This window comes from Vicugna pacos, chromosome 9, assembly GCF_048564905.1.
Source record: "Vicugna pacos chromosome 9, VicPac4, whole genome shotgun sequence".
NCBI classification, from domain to species: domain Eukaryota; kingdom Metazoa; phylum Chordata; class Mammalia; order Artiodactyla; family Camelidae; genus Vicugna; species Vicugna pacos.
Window position 1 is genome coordinate 872,661 of NC_132995.1, and position 22,254 is coordinate 894,914.

Consider the following 22,254-nt stretch of genomic DNA (forward strand, 5'->3'; position numbering starts at 1 on the left):
CTCTCTGATTAAGAGGGAAGGTCAGTCAGATGAGTAGGGTGTAGGTGAATGAGGAAGTGGTGGAGGAGGGGAGGTACAAAGAGCAAGAGAACCGCCTTCTTGGGTACCCTGTTCATACACACATCAGCGTTTCTCCCTAAGTTGGGCACTATCATTGACTATACAGGCAGGAGAGCCTCTTCGGTGGGACCAGAAACAGTGCTTTCCCCTTTGTCCATCTGCTTCAGGGCTGCCCACTATCTCCTCTTCATATTCCCAGTCACAGTCCTGCCTGCCTTTTTTCCTGTTCCTGACCAAAGCTTCCAAAATGACTTTCACACTTCAGGCTGCATGCATCTCAAGAGCAATAGAAAAATGTGTATTTGCTTTCAGTTTCCAGTGGATGTTAACTTGCGAAGACTTCACGGAGCCTGAGAGATTGTCCAAACGCTTCAGGGACTAATAGCACCAAAGACTTCAATTCTCTTATCTCCTCTGTCCCCCTGGTTGTCCCGTCGGGTTAAAAAGGATGGAGCCCCTCCCTCTCCCTAGCGCCCATTTCCCAGCGCCCCTCCCGGTATGCTTGGCATCCCGCTGGGTGATTTCCGTGCGAAGCGCTATTCGCTGAGTCCTTACCACTACATTACCCAGAAGGTCGTTCGCTAAAGGTCAATGACGTTATCCAATGAAAATCCAGAAAGGGGGCATTTCCGGAGGGGCAAACCTCCTGGAGAGGCACTTCCGGCGTGCTCGTAGCCGACATTTTGATTGCTATGGGGTCCGTTAGGTTGGTCAGGAAGTTGCGTCTCCCGTGAAGGGAGGGAGGTGACGGGCTAGAAGGCGCAGGAAAAGGTTCTGTCCGCGCAACACGGGGGCGGGTGTGAGGGTCGGGGACACCGCCGCCTGCGAGGAGTGTCGGTGCCGAGCCGACCCGGTCACTAGACTGTGGCCACTCTGCTCCGCGCAGAGGCTCGGATGGCGGCGGCTGCGCTGAGGGACGCGGCTCAGGTAAGTGCTGCTGCTGCGGGTTCTCCCCTGCCCGTTTCCCACCCAGACAGTAACGCCCCGAGCGGGGGGCGTCAGTTTCCGTCTCTTTAGCCCAGGCCCCTGGTCCAGGACCGAGGCCTTCGGGACGGGGTCCCAGTTTCTGCCCACAGTGTCTTGCGGTGTCGGTGGGGCCTGGAGAGGCAATTGAACCGGGAACTTCGGGGAACCTGGAGTCTGTCTTGTTTCTCCGAGGAACGAAGTTTGAGGCCCACTTGCACCTGGAATGGTGCAGGAGTGATTATATCTTAATTCTTAGGGCTCTGGGAGCCGTGGAGAGTTTGGAGTCAAGGAAGGACACGATCTGAGCGAGGTTTTTTAAAATACTGCAAAGCTTGTTCAAAGGAATCAAGGAATGTAGGAAGAACATGGAGGCAGAGGGCAGTTGTGGCTTCTCCCAGGTCACAGCTGGTAAGAGGTACACTGAGGATTGAAGTGTGGAGGTTCCCTGGCTGGTACCGGGCAGAGATCCAGGAAGGCCTGGCCCCCGGAGCGCCGCCGTGGTCGCTTTCCTCCGTGGGCTTCCTTTTCCCACAGGTTCCCAGGGCTGCAGAAGCAGTTTTGGTCAGTGAAGTTTGTCCCACCCTCTCGTTTGTTCTGATCGCCACCCACACATCCTCTGTATTTGGGAGGTTTTCAGCTGCTATTCTGCTAGCCCTTTGGTTTGGGGATCCTGGAGAATCCCTTGCTCAGGGTCCTGGATCCAGGCCAGGTTATATGTAGAGGGTCCCCATTTGCCAACACTAATAGTAGGAGGTGTGGAAGGTTATTACTGGAACCAGTATGAGCGTTTGGAACTGCTTTGAAGTGAGGCTGAGCTGGTTTATCTAAGTGGTGGTCTCCTTTTTTTTTTTTTTTTTTTCCTGGTGGGAGTAAACAGCGGGGAAGAGTAATTAGCCTTGAAATGACTGCCTTTGTATTCTGGAGGCCATGGGAGATTCAGATCAGGGCAGGAAGGTTTTCTTACCCAGGTCTCAAGGCTTCATCTAGTTGGGCAGTAGGGTAGATGTGTGGGAAGATGAGTCATGGGTTTTCAGGAGTGAGACTGTTCATGGTTTTGTTTGTCCCCATTATAGCAGGACAGTGTGACCTTTGAGGATGTGGCCGTGTACTTCTCCTGGGAGGAATGGTGTCTGCTTGATGAGGTTCAGATACGTCTGTACCTTGATGTCATGCTGGAAAACTTTGCACTTGTATCCATGCTGGGTAAGGCCTTCGCATCCGCCCCTGTCCCCTGAACTGCCTTTCTTCTTTTCCCCTTGGACAGCTCTGTCCTTTTCACATCTAGACCGTGGCTGCTACTTCCTACTTCAGTCCCTTGGGGATGTGCTCTGTTTACTGTGGCTATGTTGAGTGCATCCCTGCTCTGTAGACCCAGCATCTTGCAGGCAATGATTGAGGGTCAGTAGTCTTGCGCTCAGCCTGATAAATCCTTCCTTTCTTGTCCTCTCTTTGGTCAGTTGACTGTCCATTTCCATGGTACCTAAGTTTTTCTCCATTCCTTTATCTGACATTGATTTGTGCCTGATTGTGCAACAGACCGTAGGCAGTGATATGGTCATTACTCAAACAGACCATAAACTGTTCTTGCAAGACCCTTTTCCAAGGTTTCAGTTCTTCTACTTCTGTTAAGTAGTATATCTTTACCATTTTATGGTTTTCCCCTAAAGTTGTGCCATTTGTGTATCTTTAGGAAAACACCTAGTCAAATCCGTTTTCATTTTTTAATTACTTTGTGTTTCTGGTTGTTGTGTTACAGGCTTTATTTATATATTCTGGATATTAATCCCTTGTTGTATACATGATTTTAAAATATTTTCTCCCATTCTGTGGTTGCCTTTTCCCTATGTTCAGAGTCCTTTGATGTACAAAAGTTGTTCAGTGTTTTTCTTTCTTCCTCCATCTTTCTTGATGTATAATTAACAAATAATGTTGTGTTAGTTAAAGGTATGCACCAAAAATTGATCATTTTTATGAGGTCCAGTGTGTCAGTGTTTTCTTCTGTTTTTCTGCCTTTGTTGTTGTCGTCAAGAAATCATAAGTGGATCCAGCATTTTGAAGCTTTTCCCTTTTGTTTTTTTCTAAGAATTTTATCATTTTGGCTCTTATATTTAGGCCTTTGGTACATTTTGAATGAATTTTTTATATAGTGTTAGGTGAGGTTGGTTCAACTTCAGTGTTGTACATTTGGATATCCAGTTTTCCCTGTACCCTTTGTTGAAAAGACTGCCCTTAGTGAATGGTAATGGTCCTCTTTTCAAAAACTATTTGATCATGTGTGTGAGGATTCATTTTTAGAGTCTGTTCTCTATCCTTTTCCATTGGAGTATATATGTATCTTTATGCCACTGGCATGCTATTTTGATTACTGTAGCTTTTTGATAAATTTTGAAATCAGGTGGCATGAGTCCTTCAACTTTGTTCTTTTTCACAATTGTGTTGTCTCTATGGAATCCCTTTAGAGTCTATATGAATTTTAGGATGAGGTTTTCAATTTCAAAGATTTTTGGAATATTGATAGGGATTGCATTGAATCAAGTGTTACACTGGAGTGTTCAAATTGATAAATCTACACTGACATTTCATTATCACTCAAAAGCTGAAGTTTGCATTAGTGTTCACTCTTGATGGTGTTCATCTTTGGGGTTTGATAAATGTAGGATGACATGTTCACCATTATAGTATTATATAGAGTGTTTTCAGTGCACTGAGAATCCTTCATGCTCCATCTCGTCATCCTTTCCTCCCCTGTACTCCTTGGTAACCACTGATTTTTTTAGACTCCTTAGTTTCCCTTTTCTAATATGTCATATATTTAGCATCATACAGTATGAGCCTTTTCATTTTGGCTTCTTTCACTTAGTAGCATGAATTTAAGTTTTCTGCGTGATGTTTTCATGACCTGATAGCTCTTTCGTATTTAGTTCTAAATAATGTTCCCGTTATCTGGATGTACCATGTTTCTCCATTCATCTACTGAAGGACTTCTTGATTGCCTCCAAGTTTTGACAGCCAGGAATAAAACTGCTCTAAACACCTGTGAAAATTTTTGTGTAGATGTAAGTTTTCAACTCTTACGTGTAAATACCAAGGAGTATAATTACTGGATGATTTAAGAATGTATTTAGTTTTGTAGGAAACTACCAAAATGTCTTTCAAAATGGGGTGTACAATTTTGCATTCCACCAAGCAATGGATGAAATTCCTCTTGTTCCATATCCTTACCAGCATTTCATGTTGTCAGTTTTTGAAATTTGGCTATTCTTATAAGTATGTGATTGTATCTCCTTTTGAGTTTAATTTGCATTTCCTTGCATCTTTGTATATGCTATAGTGTCATCTGTATATTCTCTTTTAATGAGGTGTCTGTTAAGGTCTTTGGCCCATTTTTAAATTGGGTTGTTATTTTTTTACTGAGTTTTTTCCCCCCATTTTAAAAAAAATTGAAGTATAGTTGGTTTACAATGTTGTATTAGTAGTTCCTGTTATACAGCTTAATGATTCAGCTGTATGTATATGTGTGTATGTGTGTGTGTATATATATGTATACATATGCGTATATACACGGACACACACATACATTCATTTTCATTACAACTTATTACCAGCCAGGGCGAGGGTATAGCTCGTGGACAAGGTCCTGGGTTCAATCCCTAGTTTTCCATTAAAAATAATTATACCTAATTACTTTGCCTCTCCCCCACCAAAAGCTACTACAAGCTATTGAAATAGTTCCCTGTGCTATACTGTAGGACCTCGTTGTTTATCTATTCTGTACATAGTTTATATCTGCCAATCCCAAACTCCCAATTTATCCTTCTTTGCCCACCCCAGTACTGTAAGTTTGTTTTCTATATCTGTGAGTCTCTTCCTCTTTTGTGAATACATTCCTGTCATTTTTTTTAGATTCCACACACAAGTAATATTATATGACATTTGTCTTTCTCTGACTGACTTAACTTAGTATGATAATCTCTAGTTCCATCCATGTTGCTGCAACTGACATTATTTTATTCCTTTTTATGGCTGAGTGATATTCCATTGTATATATATACCACAGCTTCTTTATCCAGTCATTTGTCGATGGACATTTAGATTGCTCCCACATCTTGATTATTGTAAAAAGTGCTGCTATGAATATTGAGATTTGACTTTAGGTTTTGTTTGTTCTTCCTTTTGTGATTTTTTTTCCAATGGTAAGTTAGGTTGTTTATTTGAGATTATTCTTGTTATTTCAGGAAGGCCTGTATAGATATCTGTCTTAGGATGGTTTTTGCTGCAGTATTCGTTTACTTTTAATCTATATCCATCTTTGTGTTTAAAGTAGGTTTCTTGGAGAGAACATATACTTAAGTCCTGTGTTTTGACCCACTCTGGTCATTCCTTTTTTAATTGGTATATTTAGACTACTTTTAATTAATGGTACAGTTGTATAAATATCTATCATATTTGTCATCATTTTCTATTCATTTTCCTTGTTCCTTTTTTCTCTTTTATTCTTACACTCTTATTTTAGTGGTTTCAATCTAGCATTTAGTATGATTGCATTTTCTGTCCTTTGTTAGCCTATCAGCTATACTTCTTTCTTTTCATTTTTTCATGTAGTTGCCTGAGAGTTTCCAATATATATTAACAACTAATTGAAGTCCACTTTCAAGTAACATTATATGGCTTCATGAGTAGTTTGGGTATGTTGTAATTTAAACAGAAATCCTAGTTGCTTTCTTTTCCCTGTTGTATTGTTGCTGTCGTGCATTTTACTTTTACCTAGGCATACATAAGTGGGTATATAAAAATACGTAATGGAGTACCTTTTTGCCATTGTTCTTTTCCACAAACTGTCATCTGTTAGATCTGAACAGACATTTTTTTGAAAGAAGACACGCAAAGGCAGACAGCTATGTGAAAAGGTGCTCAGTATCACTAATGGTCAGGGAAATGCGAATCAAAACCACAGTGGGATATCACCTGACACCTATTATGTCTGTTATCAAAAAGACAAGAAATAAGTGTTGGTGAAGATGTAGGGAAAAGGGATCTCTTGTGCAGTGTTGATTTAAATTGTTGCAACCACTATGGGAAACAGTATGGAGAATCTTAGATAAACTGAAAAAGGAATAACATGATCCAGCAGTTCCACCTCTTTGTATTTATTTATCCAGTCCAAAGGGAATGAAATCATCATCTCAAAAAGATATCTTTACCTCATGTTTATTGTAGGATTATTTACAGTATTCAAGACATGGAGACAATGTAAGAGTCCATTGATGGATAAATGGATAACAAAAATGTGCTACATATGGAGTATTTTTCAATACTCAGCCATAAGAAAAGGAAGTCCTGCCATTTGCAACAATAGATGGACCTTGAGGGCATTATGTGAAGTGAGATAAGTCTGACAGAGAAAGACAAATACAGTTATCCCTCAGTTTCAACAGAGGACTGGTTTCATGAGCCCCTGAACACTGAAATCTGCAGATGCTGAAGTCCCACAGTCAGCGCTCTGGTGCTGAGGCTTTGCATTTGTGGATTCATCCACGCACACATCATGTAATGCTGTGTGTATGTGTTGAAAAATATCCATGTATAATTGGACCCATGCAATTCTAGCCCATGTTGTTCAAGTGTCAGATGTACTATGGGATTACACTTACATGTGGACTCTTTAAAAAAACAACAACAACAAACACACAGCAAACTCAGATATAGAGAACAGATTAGTAGTTGCCAAAGCAGGTGATGGTGAGTGTGTGAAAGAAATGTGCAGATGGTGTCAGAAGCTACAGACTTTCAGTTGTACGATGAATAATTCCTGGGGTTGTAATGCACAGCACAGGGACTGTAGTTAATAATAGTGTATTGTATATTTGAAAGTTGCTGAGACAGTAGATCTTTAAAGTTCTCATCACAAGAAAAAAATTGTAATTATGATGTTAATTTACTGTGGTTATCATTGTACAATGTATACATACATGAAAGCATATTGTACACTTTAACAAATACAGTGTTACGTGTCAGTTACATGTCATTGAAATATTTCCATTCTCTGTTCTATTTATGTGGAACCCAAATTTCTGATCTATATCATTTTCTGTTTCTCTGAAGAACTTCTTTTAATTAATTCCCACAATTTTCATGTGTCTAAGAAAGCCTTTATTTCAGTATCACTTTTGAAGGGTAATTTTGCTGGATACCCAATTCTAGGGTAGTATGGTTTTCCACATGCCCCCTCCACCCCAACTCCAGCACTTTAAATGCTTCACTCCATTCTCTTGTTTGCATGAGTTGTGAGAAGAACTCAAGTGAAATTCTTTTTATCGCTCTTTTATAGGTAAGGTGTTTATTCATTGGGCTTCTCTCAGGATTTTTTCTTCTGCATTTGAATGTGATATACGTAGGTATAGTTTTTTGGGGATTCAGCATGCTTTGTGTTTTCTGAGTTTCCTGGAGCTGTGGGTTGGTGCCTGGTGTTAATTTCATGGACATTCTCCATCATTATTTCAAATATTTCTTCTGTTTCTCTTTCTCCTTGTGATGTTTCCATACATGTATGTTAGACCTTTTTGTTGTCCCATAGTTCTTGGATATTCTGTTTGTTTTTCTTAATCTTTTTTTCTATTTCCTTTTCAATTTTGGGAGCTTCTCCTAGGATAACATCAAGCTCAGAGATTCTTTCCTCAGGTATGTCCAGTCTGTGAATAAGCCCATCACAGTCATTCTTCATTTCTTTTATGGTGTTTCTGACTTCTCTTTTTGGTTTTTTTCTTAGAATGTCCTACCTCTTACTTCGTTGCCCTTCTGGTCTTGTGTAATGTCTACTGCTCTAATGAGGATATTGATCATAATTGTTTTATATCACCAATGTGATCATTACAACATCCCAGTGATTTCTGGTTTTGGTTCTGAAGCTTCTGTTGTCTCTTCAAAACTTGTTTTTTGCTCTTTAGTGTGCCCTATAATGTTTTCTTGGTAACTAGCATGATATATTTGGTGAAAGGAACCATTGTAAATAGGTCTTTATTGGTGTGTTGATAAAATGTGGTGAGGAAAACTTGCATAGTCCTGTAAGCATTCATAGTATGTTTAATTTTCAATCTTTTAATTAGCCTCTGTGTCTGGACTGTGAACCTCACAAGTGCTTCTCAATTTATGTTTCACTCCCTTAAGTGGGACAGGATGGGTAGAGGGGGCTGGAGCTGGATATTTCCTTTTTCCAAGATGAGTTAGGCTCTGGTAAAACCACAGCAGATTAGGCCCTGTTTAAATAGTTTCTACTGAGGGTAGCCCTTGTTAAGAAGAACAGAATGTTGTGGCTATTTTATTTGTCTAATCTTTATCATTTTCCTTTTCAGAAAGGTTTGTTTAGTTTGTTCTTTTTGTAGTTCCTCAAGTTTAAAGATAGATTGTTGATTCATGACATTTCTTTTTTAATGTAAGCATTTGTACTTGTCAGTTTCCATCTTAGTGATACTTTTGCTGCATCCTGTAAGGTTTTAGTATGTTGTATGTTTGTTTACATTAGTCTCTAAGGATTTTCTGATTTCCCTTGTGATTCTCTTACTGGACCTATTGGTTGTTTAAAAGCATGTTGTTTCAGTTCCACACATTTGTATTTCGGTTTTCTGTATGTTACCGACCTCTATCTTCATTGTATTATGGTTGGAGAGGATAGTTTATATGATTCTTATCTAATTAAATCTATTTTTCCTCTTGATTATTGAGAGTGGATTATTGAAGTCTCCAAATATTATTGTAGAACTGTTTCTCCTTTCAATTCTGTCAGTTTTTGCTTCGTATATTTTGATGGTCTGTTACTGGGTGTATGCATATATTTATAATTATTGTGTCATTTTAAGTTGAATCTCTTGTTAAAATATACCATTCCCCTTTGTACTGGTTTTAGACAGAAAATCTTTATTGTTTGCTATTAATAATAACCACTTCTGCGTTCTCTTGGTTACTATTGCATGAAATACCTTTTTCTGAGTTTTTATTTTCAACATTTTAGTCTTTTTTTGAAAGCATATAATTGAATCTTTTTAAAAAAATCTGTTTTGCCAATTAGTCTTTTGCTTTGCAAGTTTAATCCAATTTCATTTAGAGCAATTACTGATGAGAGGTACTTTTGTCATTTTGCTTTGTTTTCTACATTCCTTAGAGTGTTCTTGTCCTTTATTTTTTGTTATTTACTCCTTTTGTATTTAGCTGATTTTTTTTGTAGTGAAATGTCTTAATTTCCTTCTCATTTCCTTTGTGTAAATTACATAGCTTTCATTGTAGTTACCGTGGGGATTACATTTAATATCCTAAAGCTCTAGTATACTAATTGAAATTTATACAAGCTTACCATCAATATCATTTTTTAAAAAATCTCTGCTTATGTAGAGCTCTATCCCCACCATTTTCAGTTACTGGTTTCACAAAATTACATTTTTATGTGTTGTATGTTTAAACTGGAACTAATATTTTAAAAGGCCTATTAGTATTTGAAATAATGTAAAAAACCAAAACGTGCAGTTATAAAGTTACAATAAAAGTAGTAGCTTTTATAATTTTATATGGACTTACCCTTGCCAAAGACTATTTCTTTTTTAAAAAACATCTTTATTGTAGTATAATTGCTCTACAGTAAACTACGCATATCTCAGATGTACAATTTTATGAATTTTGGTAGATATGTACACCTATGAAGCCAGCACCACAATCCAGATAGCTAACATTTCCCTCACTCCCCAAGAGGTGCAAGTTTCAAATTCCCAATTTACCCCTTCCCACCCCTGTTACCCACTGGTAACCATACTTTCTTCTCTATGTGAATCTGGTCGTCTTTTTGTACATACGTTCAAAGATCATTATTTCTTGAAATAACTGAACTACTCACCAGTGTCCTTTCATTTCACTCTGAAAGACTCCTTTTAGCCTTTCCTGCAGAGCAGGTCTAGTGGTAAAGACCTTCCTCAGCTTTTGTTTACCTGGGAATGTCTTAATTTCTCCTTCATGTTTGAAGGGTGCTTCTGCGTGATCTAGGACTCTTGGTTGGCAGGATATTTTTCCCTCAGTGATTTGACTCTATCAGCCCACTGCTTTCTGGTCTCCCAGGATTTCTGATGAGAAACCTGGTAATGTTTTTCTGGTTCCCTTTTCTGTGATGAGTCACTTCTCTTGATTTCAGGATTCTCTGTCTCTGCTTTTTAATGACTTGTTATAGTGTTCTGCATTGTGGGGCTCAGAGTTCATTGTGCTTAGAGTTCATTGAGGTACTTGGATTTTTATACTTATGTCCTTCATCAAATCTGGAATTTTTTCTGCATTGTTTCCCTCTAGTGATTTTTGTTCACCTTGGGAATTCTATTTTCAGCTGCCAAGTTTTCTACTTTACAGTACTTATACTTTCTATCTCTTTGTTGTTATTACCATTACATTCAGGCAATATATTTTTTTCAGCCCACTTGTTTCTTTCAATGATCTGAACATCTTTCAGACAGTTGTTTTAAAGTCTTTTTTCTAATCAGTTCATCGTCTGTTCTTTGTGTACCTGTTCAGAACTTACAGTTGCTGTTGATGTGTTATGTTCACTTCAATTCATCATACATTCCTGTTTCTTTGTATGTCTTGTGACGTTTTGTTGTTGAAAACTGAATATTTGTATCTTACAACATTGCAGCTCTGGAGGTTCTGTTCTCATCTTTAACCAGGATTTGCATGAGGCAGGGGGATTCTCTTTCTTGTGATGTTTTTAGGGTATCCCTTTCCTGGATACTAATGAGGTGGAAACAAAGTCTTTTCAGTGTGCCTTTCCTTGGGGATGTGCTGTCATTTTAAAATTCCCATATAAGAGGTTGCTTTTGAGTGTCTTAGTCCTTGAATATCTCGCTCCCCAAAATGGAAAATCAGAAAAATGAAGAGCATGAGTATAGAAACTGGCCCTTTAAATCCCCTGGATTGGCTTCAGCCAGAGGGGGAGGGGCTTTGTATAGTGGTGGTACAGCTTCCAACAGTAGCCGTTTCCCTGTGCCACACTTCTGCCTTCAAAAGCAGCAGTCAGAGTGCACATGTCTCGTATTTGAAGGACTAGGTTTTTAGTGCCCACTCTGGCTCCTGCAGGCTGCTTGCAGACTGCTCTGGGAACATGTGCACAGCCACCTGCCACGGGACTTGGGTTGTGGAATTAGGAACTCCTACATGCTAAGAGCTGAACTTGACTGAAATTAGTGGAATTTGGGACACTGTATATTAGACTCCAGAGTTGCAGAATGGTTACATCAGTTAGATTCTACCAGTACAATTGTTTAGGTGGGGAGATGGGTTCCTGACACTTTGCTGGATGGAGTGCATGCTTCCCCCTGGCTGAACTAGAGGTCCTTTTGTAATGTTTAAACATGCTGAGCTGAGTTCCTCTGGGCCAGCATTGGCCACTCACCTGTCCTGACTTTCCTTTAGGACTTGTATCCTTTGTGTCCCATGTAGTCGTTCAGCTGGAGGTGGAGAGTCCTTGGTGCTCCTGGGATGGACATGACCGTTGTTTCAGCAAAAAGAGCTCACAGGTAGCCTGGCCAAGATGAATGGCACCTGGGAAAGGGCTTGATGTCAGGTCTCTGCTGAAGTCATACTAGGAACCTGTCTTGTCTGACTGCTGTTTTAGTGCCATTGCCACTGGCCACAGATGACTTCTGTCATCCTTTCTCATTTAGAATTGTCATTTCTGCTGCTTCTCATTCTTCTTCTGACTCCAGCCTGGAATTAATTACCTGTCGCCTCTCTGGACCACTTATCTCACGTGTTCTTTGCAGTGTTTTCACCATAGTACTTTCTGGCTTTGTTTATGACCTGACACACAAACGTAGCCTATAATATTCATTGAACACCAGCTATCTGTTCCAGGCAGATTTTCTGGGGCTATGACATACATTTCTGCACAGTATTTGCAGGTCACCAGCAGATGTGGTCCTTGTAGAAGCCATTGACAGGAGTGAATTATAGATCGTGCCTTTCACTCTTGGGCCACATCCAGTCCTTGTGTCCTGTGGTGAGGCCTCCTCAATTTTGTGACCTTAAGGTCCAGTAATGCAGAGCACCTGCTTCCTCAGTTTGATTCCAGGATTTCCTGAACACAATCCTGTGGACTGGTTCTTTCATGTGTCAGAGGTACATTTGTGGTCAAGTCATTCCCGCCCAATGTAGTCAACACTTACATTATAATATTTTTGTTTCTAGGTTCTTGGCATGGAGTTGAGGATGAAGAGGTACCTTCTAAACGGAGAGTATCTGTAGAAGGAGTGTCACAGATCAGGACTTCCAGGGCAGGTGTGTCTCCTGAGAAGGCCCAGTCCTGTAAGATGTGTGTCCCAGTTCTGAGAGACATCCTGCACTTGGCTGAACACCAGGGAACACATAGCGGGCAGAAAGCATACATGTGTGGAGCATGTGGGAAGCAGTTCTGTTTCACTGCAAACCTTCAACAGCCCCAGAGGCAGCTAGTTAGAGAGAAACTCTACAGGTGTGATGTAGGGGGACCCTCATTTTTGAAGAGCTGCACAGTTCATGTGTCAGAGGATCCATTTACCTGCAGGGAGATTGGGAAGACCTTTCTGGCCAGCATTGGTCTTCAGCAACAGGCCACTAATCGCAGGAAGAAACTAAACAACAGTAGTGAACGTGGAGCTGTTTTTCACAGTGGAAAAAGTCATCCCAGCTGGAGTGAATGCCAGAAGGCCTCCCACCACAGAGACATACTTGCTGAGGATGAGAGAGTCCTCAGTAGTGATGGGTTTTGTGAGTGCAGCACATGTGGGAAGGCCTGCACCCAAAGGTGTACAGTTACTCAGCACCAGAAAGTTCACATTGGACAAAGGCCTCACAAGTGCAGCAAATGTGGGAAATGCTTTATCCGAAGCCACCACCTCAGTACCACCAGGAAGACGCACACTGGAGAAAAGCCTTATGAGTGCAAGGAATGTGATAAATCTTTTTCTCAAAGGTGCAACCTCATTCAGCATCAGAGAGTTCACACTGGAGAAAGGCCTTATAAATGCAGTGAATGTGGGAAAATATTTACCTACTATTCTGGTTTCCTTACACATCAAAGAGTTCACAGTAGAGAAAAGCCGTACAAGTGCAGTGATTGTGGGAAATCTTACACTTGGAGGTCTGGCCTTCGTTATCATCTGAGGATTCACAGTGGAGAATGGCCTTATCAGTGCAGTGAATGTGGGAAATCCTTTAGCCAAAGGCACCAGCTCAGTGTCCATAAGGAAATCCATACTAGAAAAAAGCGTTATGAGTGCAAGGAATGTGGTAAATCTTTTTCTCAAAGGTGCCACTTCATTCAACATCAGGGAGTTCACACTGGAGAAAGGCCTTATGAGTGCAATGAATGTGGGAAGTCTTTTACTGGTAGATACGGCCTCAATTACCATCGGAGACTTCACAGCGGAGAAAGGCCTTATAAGTGCAGTGAATGCGGGAAATCCTTTACTGATAGGTCTAGCCTCCATTACCATCAGAGAGTTCACACTGGAGAAAGGCCATTTAAATGCAGTGAATGTGGGAAATCTTTCACTGCTATGTCTGGTGTTCGTTATCATCAGAGACTTCACAGTGGAGAAAGACCTTTTGACTGTAGTGAATGTGGGAAATCTTTCACTGATAGATCTGGCCTCCATTACCATCAGAGAGTTCACGATGGAGAAAGGCCTTATGATTGCAGTGAATGTGGCAAATCTTTTATCAGTAGATGTGGCCTCCGTTACCATCAGAGACTTCACAGTGGAGAAAGGCCGTACAAGTGCAGTGAATGTGGGAAGTCCTTTACTGATAGATCTGGCCTCCATTATCATCAGAGAGTTCACGCTAGAGCAAGGGCCTTATGAGTGCATTGAATCCTTTAGCGAAACCATCAGCTCAGTACCCAGAGGAATATCCACAGTGGAGAATAGCCTTATGAGTGTAAGGAATTTGATAAATTCTTTATCCAAAGGAGCCACTGGATTTAACATCAGAGCATTCACACTGGAGAAGGGGCCTTGTGAATGCAGTGAATGAGGACAGCACTGGGGTTGGAGGAGTCTGAGGTAGTAACAGGAGGGAGGGGGCAGGTGCAGGCACAGTGCAGCAAATGGAAAGTGAAGCCCAGAGAGGGTGTGTCGTCTGCTTTTGAACTCCCAGCAATGGGTAGGGACTTGTGATTCAATGCCAGGTTGCTTGGCTAAGGGCTTGGGAAGTCTGGTCACTGCACTCCTCCTTCCCTCCCAGCCTACTTTTGGGACTCAAAGAACCCCTTGTCCTTCCTCACACTGTCTGGCCCTCACTGTGAGAGCCCCACTCATACCCCTGTCCCACGCTCATGGACAGGAGTACTTCCACTGGGAACCAACTTTGATGACTTTCCTATGAATAATCTACCCAGTGTACCCAGTGCTCAGAATCTATTACTCCCATTTCTGAAAGGAGGGGTCTGTAGCTCCAGGTGTTTGAGGTACTTGCATGAGGGAGCACAGCTCCCAGGCCTTTGATGACAGGGTTCTACTGCCTTCTTTACTGCCCCTTCCACCAGGAACTCCCAGGTTCCCATCTGCCCAGATGCATCTGCTGTGTACTGCTAACTACCCATACCCATGGTGCCTCTCCAGCTCCCTCAGTGCACATCTTCCTGCAGACATCCTCTTCTGAAGTTCTTCACAGGGACAACAGCACCAGCTGAGGCACCCAAGACAGGGTGATCATGTTACCTTAGATGTGACACTGGCCTCCTGGATTGTATGTAGTGATTTCCAAGATCCTCTCAGTCCTCTTCCTACACCCGCTGCCGCATGCCCTGTTCCCCTGGTTCTCAGTTGACCTGGTCACACTGCTGAGTTCTGTGAGGGACACTGAAGGTATAAGAATGTCCCCTGTGGCCCTCAGCCCCCAAGGCTCTTCTTAACCCCATTACCCATCGCCCGCTCTTCCTTCCACCCTACCAGAAAAATGTAAATCGCCAGATAATGGTGGTTACTCAGGAGGAACTTGCCTTCCCCCACCTCACAACCCACACTTTACCAACCTTAGCTTAAAAGCTGAGATTGAATGCAGGCGGACCCTTCCGTGGAGAATGTAAAACCCCACTTTATATTTCTTCCAGAAGCCTTGAAGTTGTGTTTTCTCATGTGTTTGTTTTTCCCCTGCGTGTTTGGTCAAATTTGTACTCCTGTGTTTTGCCTGCTTTAATTCTGTGAATTTGGATTACTTTCCCTTTCTTTGACAAGTAGGGGAATAGGGTAAAAGCAGTGTCTGTTGGGGTTTGACTCATTCACCAATAATGTGAATGACTTCTTTTCTGCATGGAATTGTGAGATCGAATTCTGGAAGAATATTTTCTCACTTTTCCCCTCAATTTTTGTATTACACACAATGTAATAGCCACAGGCATACGTATTTAAGATAAATCTGCATTACTAACATATAGTCCCTCTCTCTTAAGTCTGGATGTGTAATAACACAGTAAATTAAACCCAGACATTTGCCAATGTCCCTGGTGTAAATGCTCCCACCGTAGCCAGTGTTAATTGCCAACATGTCACTGAACATGGGAGTTGGGAAGCATTGCCAGTGGCCCACCATTATATTACTTTTCCACCATACAGATACAATAGCCACAAAGAGTTTTAAGGTCATAGCTAATAAGCTGTCATAAAGTGGGTATAAAGTGACAGGTTTTGCATATTTGTTTTTAGAACAGTTTAGTAGATGTATGGTTGACTCAAGTTGTGCACACACAAAACGTACATTTAGATGTTGTGACACTTGTGTACGCCCCTGAAACCAAGTTTCCTCTTCACATTTCTAGTTGATCCTCATTAAAATATTGATAAAAGAACAAAATCCACTTCTGTAATGAATATTTTCAAATACGTATATAATGGAACGACTTTCTTTGAATCCTGATGGATCTTTCCCAGTCTTACATCATTATCATTTTCATGTTCTTTTTTTGTGTGGATTGTATCATCATGCACTTAGTGGATTTTTAATTTACAATCCCAGCTGCCATGTCATTGAATGCATAACTTCTTAGAATGCATTTCTGAAATAGAGCCCTTTCATAACTCCAGGATTTTATTACACATAACAGTATTCTAATTATTTGTGTATATCAGCATAGCCTGGGACACTGACAGATTTTGAGTGCCAGCACCCTTCAGTACAGCCTGGACCTACAAACATGTACCACTGCTGAAAGGATGTGTGACAGAAGTGAGCCTCTGTTGCAGAAATATGTGAATTGCTGACCTACCACAGGTGATGTGGCCACACATACACACAAACACTCCAGGGAGATTGTGGGACAGGCATGTGATAAGGATTCCCAACAATGTGTGTGGGCCACACACACAATCACACAGTCCCTGTGGATCACGTGTGAGATGTGTATAGACTGACTTGAAGTGAACTCCCACATCACTGCGGGTTTCATGATGCACTGATGGGGATCAGATCAGGGACTCAGGAAACAATCTTGGCACAACCTGGAGGCAACACGTGCACAGCTTTGAGAGACAGGGGGATTGGAGTGGGGTTTTAAGGGCTTAGTGGGAGGTGTCAGCCTTCATTCCTCCCTTGGCATTTGGAATAAATTTGCTAAAGTGTGGGTTCCAAGAAGAGGATGACACTTTTTTTTGCTAATTAACAACTATCGTTTGGTGATTTGTATTTTTCTTGTGGAGTCAAAGGAGCGTTGGGGTGATGAGTGAGAAGGTTAGGAGGAAGAGCCTTGGGTAGGAAGAGGGCCAGAATGGACATTCTTACTCCTTCAGTGTCCCTCACAGTTCCTGGAATAGTGATGGGGGCAACTGGGAAGTGAGGCATCTGGGAAATCCTGAAGTGGGTTTATGAAGATGGCCAGGACCTTGGAAACCCATCACTACGTTTGGCGGTGGAGGCCTGTGTCACATATGGTGTGACATGGGTTGTGGGTTTTCATCACTGCAAGTTGGGGTCACCAGTTGTGAGTTTTGTCCAGCAAAAGTCCCACCGCAGAAGAACGAAGTTACTCAAGACTTTATCAAGGCAAGACAGTGAGAGGAAGCCGGAGACCAACTCCCCGAGCTCCTCCGAAGCTCTTGTATTTATTGAGTATAGTCAAACAATCAAAGTGAAATACGTCATAGGAATGAGTAAGGGGTATGGTGTATGTGCAGGGATGCAGGTCAGCAGTTTCAGTTCGTGAAAAACAGAAACATAATCTTAATTTATACTTAGTTTACAATATTGGTAATACAAACTGTTATTTTAAACCTTAGACAATCATGAGCAAGGTTACAATGTTTCAAACAATTGATAATGAAAACCAGACCACCACAGAGTCTCCCTACAATGATCAGAAATCATGTAAGCATGGGAAGCAGCCCAGCCGTTCCAGCTGAGGGCTCAGTCCCTCTTCTGTGAGCAGGAGCAGCCCACACGATGCATCTGCGCCCGACGAGCGAAGCATGTCCTGGCGGTTAGGGCAGGGGATGAGCTATGGTTTTCCATAAGCACAAGCAGCTCTGAACCTGTGACCTCAAACTAGGCAAAGCAAGCAAAGCATGTCTCTGCTTTTCACGGCGAGGAGACAGTTTGTAGCAGATCCTGCTAGTTCGGCAGCTTCCAGGCAACTGAGCTAAGTTCCGTAGATAAGGTGGTGGCTGGTACTGAGAGTTTAGTCTTCTGTGCTTAGACATTTTGCTTTGAGGTAGCCGCATAATGACAAATATAGAAAGCACTGGTTTTGATTATACATTTCTTATGTGCTTACATAAAGGTGAGGATATGATTTGGTAAAGGCAATCATTGCAGTTGTTAACCCAAGTTTGCACTCCCACAACGGATGGCCCTGTTGGGGCTGCCTTGGTTGGACCTGTTTGTGTAAAGAACTTCAGAAGAGGGAGGGTGTTTGTAGGAACGAGGGGCGCAGTGTGTGAGGTGGAGTTGGAGTCTCCGGTGGAAATGCGGACGTCCGTCTGCATCGGTTGGTTGGTTAATGACCTGGACAAAGCAGATACAGTCCTTACTGGGAGGGGCAGAAAAGAAGCCAGTGGGCCCACATAGAGGAACCACGCTCGTCAGTGGCCTGGCAGCTGTGTGCCCTCGAGGAAGTCCTTCAACCTGAGCTACACACTGTTCCTTTCAGAAATGGGAATCATAATAGTTTGTGAGCACTGGGTACATTAGGTATATTAAAGGGAAAGCCATCAGTGTTGGTTCCCGGTGAAGAGTTAGGCCTGTCGATGACCATGAGGTGGAGATATGATCAGGGCTCTCAGTGTAGAGGGACAGAGTGGATAGACGGGGTTCTTTGAGTCACCAAAGCTGGTTTGGGCAGGAAAGAGGAGTGCAGTGACCAGACTCCCCGTATCCTGAACCAGGCAACCTGGCATTTAAATTCAAATCCCTGTTCATTGCTGGGAGTTCAAAAGTGTATGACCCCCTCGAGACCTCAGTTTCCTCCCTAGAAACGGTCCATTTGCTGTGCCTGGATTGCACCTGCAGCCCACCTGTTACCACCTCAAACCCCTTCAATCCCAGTGCTGTACCTGACCTTTCTGTTTCCTGCTCTACCTGAACACCCTAAGTGCCCTCCCCCAGTTCCATGAAGAGGAAATGGGAGTCCTCAGACCTCCCTGACACCATCCATATGTTCCCCTTGGACAAAACCACAGACAGGGGAGGGGGCTGCGGAGACCAGAGACCTCCCTGTGGATTCTGTCTGAGCCCCCTCTGTGATGGTGACTTTGAGGAATCCCCCTCTTAGCACTTGGCTTCCATTTCCTCAGGTCTGAAATGGGAATATTATTCATTCTTCCCATGGATTTAGAGGGCTGAAGAGGATACATGTATGATGGAAGTCCAGTGCCCAGATGGCCCTGTAGGTGCCATTTCTGGGAGGTGGGTAAGGACCCTCCCATCTTCTGTCCATGCCCACAGAAGTATGTTCACTTTTGGGGTGGTAGGTATAGCTCAGTGGTGTGGTGTATGCTTAGCATTCACAAGGTCCTGGCTTCAATCCCTAGTACCTTCATTTAAATACTTTTTTAAGCTAAGAAAGTATGTTTGGGTTTGACTGAAATGGATTTAACATTTTTAAGGAAAATACTATGACCCTTGTTAAAATTCTAAGGAATGCTTTATTCAGGACTATTGGGATAGATGTCAACACTATTACAATATGGGGGAAAAGACTGAGTTCAAGTTTGAGTACAGTAAAGACAGCTGAGGATCTATAGCCAAGGAGCTGAGTAAAGGGGTCAGCGGATGGAAAATTACTAACAGGAAACATCAAGGGTAGGCAAGGGTTCTTGCTAAACTGACTTAGCAAGAATCTTGCCGGAAAAAAGCTGGAGAGATCAGATACCAAGGGTGGGGTTATTCTTACTACGCTGCCATTGCAGGTTTCTGTATAAAGCTGAGCTAAGCAGGTCCTGCACGGATGGGATAGGGGTTCAGGTCCAGTGGGGAAGAGCTCAGAGGAGTCCAGCTCTAGCTTAGGCAGAGAGAGAGACAGTCGTCGTCCCTCTTACTCAGGAAGGAAGAGGCCTTCTTTGTTCCTGTGAACAAAATACATTCATTTCTCATTTAGTTGCTTTTGTTCATTAAGGACCAGGTGAGAGGAGATCAAGATGGCAGAGTAAGAGGACATGGCACTCACTTCCCATGAACACATCAAATATGCGTCTAGATGTGGAGCAATTCTCACTGAAAACTGACTGGAATCCGGCAGAAGGACTCCTGCACAACCAAGGCTGTAAGAAAGATCCGCACATAATTGAGTGGGATGGGAAGACACGCGACTGGGTCAGGACTGTGGGACTTGGAGGACACTGAAATTGCCCAGGCAACACTCCCATCCTGGGAATGAGTGGGTCAAGCCACAGACTCGGCTTCCCTATGGTCTGTGTGGTGGAGAGAAGACTCCTTGCTGGTTGGAAAACCACAGTGACATGTGGAGAGCCTGGAGAAGCCTGGAATCTGATTGAGAGCAGTGTACATGCCCCCGCCTGCCCCTGAGCCCAGGCAAAGAGAGCTGTGCTTTAGCAGCTCTCACACACACCCCAGCCAGAGCGGAGCCAATGCTCTGGCCGCGCTGACTGCATGCCGCAGCATGGCACTGTGTCTGCGGCAGCCAGGAGCTGGGAAACTCTCAACCCTGGGATGCAGAGCTGACCCGGTCCTGGGCAAGAGCCTGAGTAGGACTTCGGCAGCATTGTTGGTACTTCCTCCACCGGTGCCTCAGACGCAGCCCAGATTTCTGATGGCAGCTGCTTGGCTACAGCTCATCCACTTCACGGTATATGCAGGGTAGCCACCCAGGCCTAGCTCCTCCCCTGTGGAGTGGTATCACTAAAGGGTGGGAGTGGCGGTGGCTGGAGACACTATCCCCTGCTAGAGACCACGCGGTGTTGTCCCCAAGGCAGGGTGGAGAGAGGTCTGCTCTAGCAGCTGCTGAGTTTAGCATGACCTGCTTGCCAGGTGCCCCAGTCCAGTGCACCCCTGACCGACCCAGGCCAATGCTCTGTCTTGCTCATACCATGTAACAGTACAGCATTTGACGTGGGACAGCCACAACAGGGGAACAGACTTGACCTTGGGCTGCACCTCAGTGTAGCCATGGATGCCTATACAGGCAGCCACCTGGCTTCTCTGTGCACAGAAGTCCCACTTGCTTCAGCACTCCCCTCTTCTGGGGCAAAGGTCTCAGTCTGGGAGAGGGAAGAACAAACACTTAAAGGGAAAAGAGCCAGCCCTGGTCCAGCCCCCATGGCTTTTGTTCCAACAACACACCTGACAAGGTGGTGATGGCCACTGAGCAGAGAGGAAGTTGCACCTCAGGCTGGGTGCTAGCTCTAGCCCCTCCATCTCCAGCTGCCCTGGTTACTAAGTAATAGCTGCCCACACACCCTGAGGAAAGACTTGACTGGCAGCCACATCAAATCCAGCCCTCCCTCCAAAAGCACTAGGTACACACAGTCTGCATAGGGACACTCTCACATAAGGACACACTTTCAAGACCACAATACGTAACTGTTTCACCTATTTTTCAGAGACAGAGGAAGTTACATAAAATGAAAAGGCAGAGGAACTATGCTGAGTTGAAAGAGCAAGAGAAAATCCATAAAAAATAAAGATAAACATTTTACCAGATAAATAATTCAAAAACATTGGCAATAAAAATATTAACTGAACTAGAAAAGAGAACTGACCTAGCATTAAACATTTTAACAAAGAACTAGAAAATATAAAAAACACACAATCAAAAATAAGTAATTCAATAGCAGAAATAAAGAGCACACTAGGAGTAATGAATAGCACAATAAGTAATACGGAAGATCGCACAGGTGATCTGGGAGAGAGAAGACTAGAAATCACCCAATCAGAGCAGCAGAAGGCAAAGCACATTTTTCAAAAATGAAAGCAACCTAAGAGACCTCTAAGATAACATTTAGAATTTGAACATTCAAATTATAGGAGTTTCAGAAGAAGAAAGAGAAAGTGACTGAACATGTATTGACTAAATTATGGCTGAAAACTTACCTAACATGAAAAAGGAAAGATATCCAGGTACAGGAAGTACAGAGGGTCCCAAACAAGATGAACCTAAGTAGACCTACCCCAGGACATATCATAATTAAAATGACAAAAGTTAAAGAGAGCATTCTAAATGAGGCAGGAGAAAAACAAAGTCATATACAAAGGAATCCCCACGAGGAAATCAGACTTCTCCGTAGACATTTGGCAGGCCAGAAGCAGTTGGCATGATATATTCAAAGTGCTGAAAGGGAGATTTGGTGTCTATAAGCATTATTTCTTTTAATTGATAAAGAAGATTATCTTAAATAAAGGAAATTCAAATTTTGCCCAGGAACACTGAAATGAGACAATTGTAAGGCATAGTAAAGCAAAAGCAAATGCTCCTCATCATAGACGGTTAAATGAAGTTTAACAGCAGAGACACGCTGCAGACCGAGAGAAAAGCTAATACCATAACTAATGCAATTCACACAATGTGTATCTTGCTAATGTAATAGCATGCAGGTGACAATCTGTCTAAAATTCCTCTGATACCTTCAAAGTACTTTTAAGTTAATAAAAATGAATACGTTTAAAACATACAATGAAGAGAATTTGCCTTGAACATGGTATATTGTTTTAGCATAATTTACTGCTATAGAAATCTACAATTAGTTCAATTAGACATACAAGATGTCTGTAAACACAAAC

General features: G+C 42.6%; 1 protein-coding gene across 1 annotated transcript; it reads left to right on the top strand.

Annotated features, from left to right (window-relative positions):
- Nucleotides 1-729: 729 nt before the first annotated feature.
- On the top strand, nucleotides 730-22,148 carry LOC102535209 (uncharacterized). The gene is made up of 4 exons (XM_015249566.3): nucleotides 730-987; nucleotides 2,100-2,229; nucleotides 12,238-13,968; nucleotides 19,634-22,148. Exons 1-3 carry the CDS (start codon nucleotides 955-957, stop codon nucleotides 13,890-13,892), a joined length of 1,818 nt encoding a protein of 605 aa, XP_015105052.1. The 5' UTR covers nucleotides 730-954; the 3' UTR covers nucleotides 13,893-13,968; nucleotides 19,634-22,148.
- The last annotated feature ends 106 nt before the right edge of the window (nucleotides 22,149-22,254 follow it).

Bases quoted from the DNA above. Each gene is read 5' to 3' on its own strand.
- LOC102535209 (XM_015249566.3), top strand. From the start codon at position 955: ATGGCGGCGGCTGCGCTGAGGGACGCGGCTCAG. The intron at 988-2,099 runs GTAAGTGCTGCT...TCCCCATTATAG, and splicing joins CGCTGAGGGACGCGGCTCAG to CAGGACAGTGTGACCTTTGA. The intron at 2,230-12,237 runs GTAAGGCCTTCG...TTTTGTTTCTAG, and splicing joins TGCACTTGTATCCATGCTGG to GTTCTTGGCATGGAGTTGAG.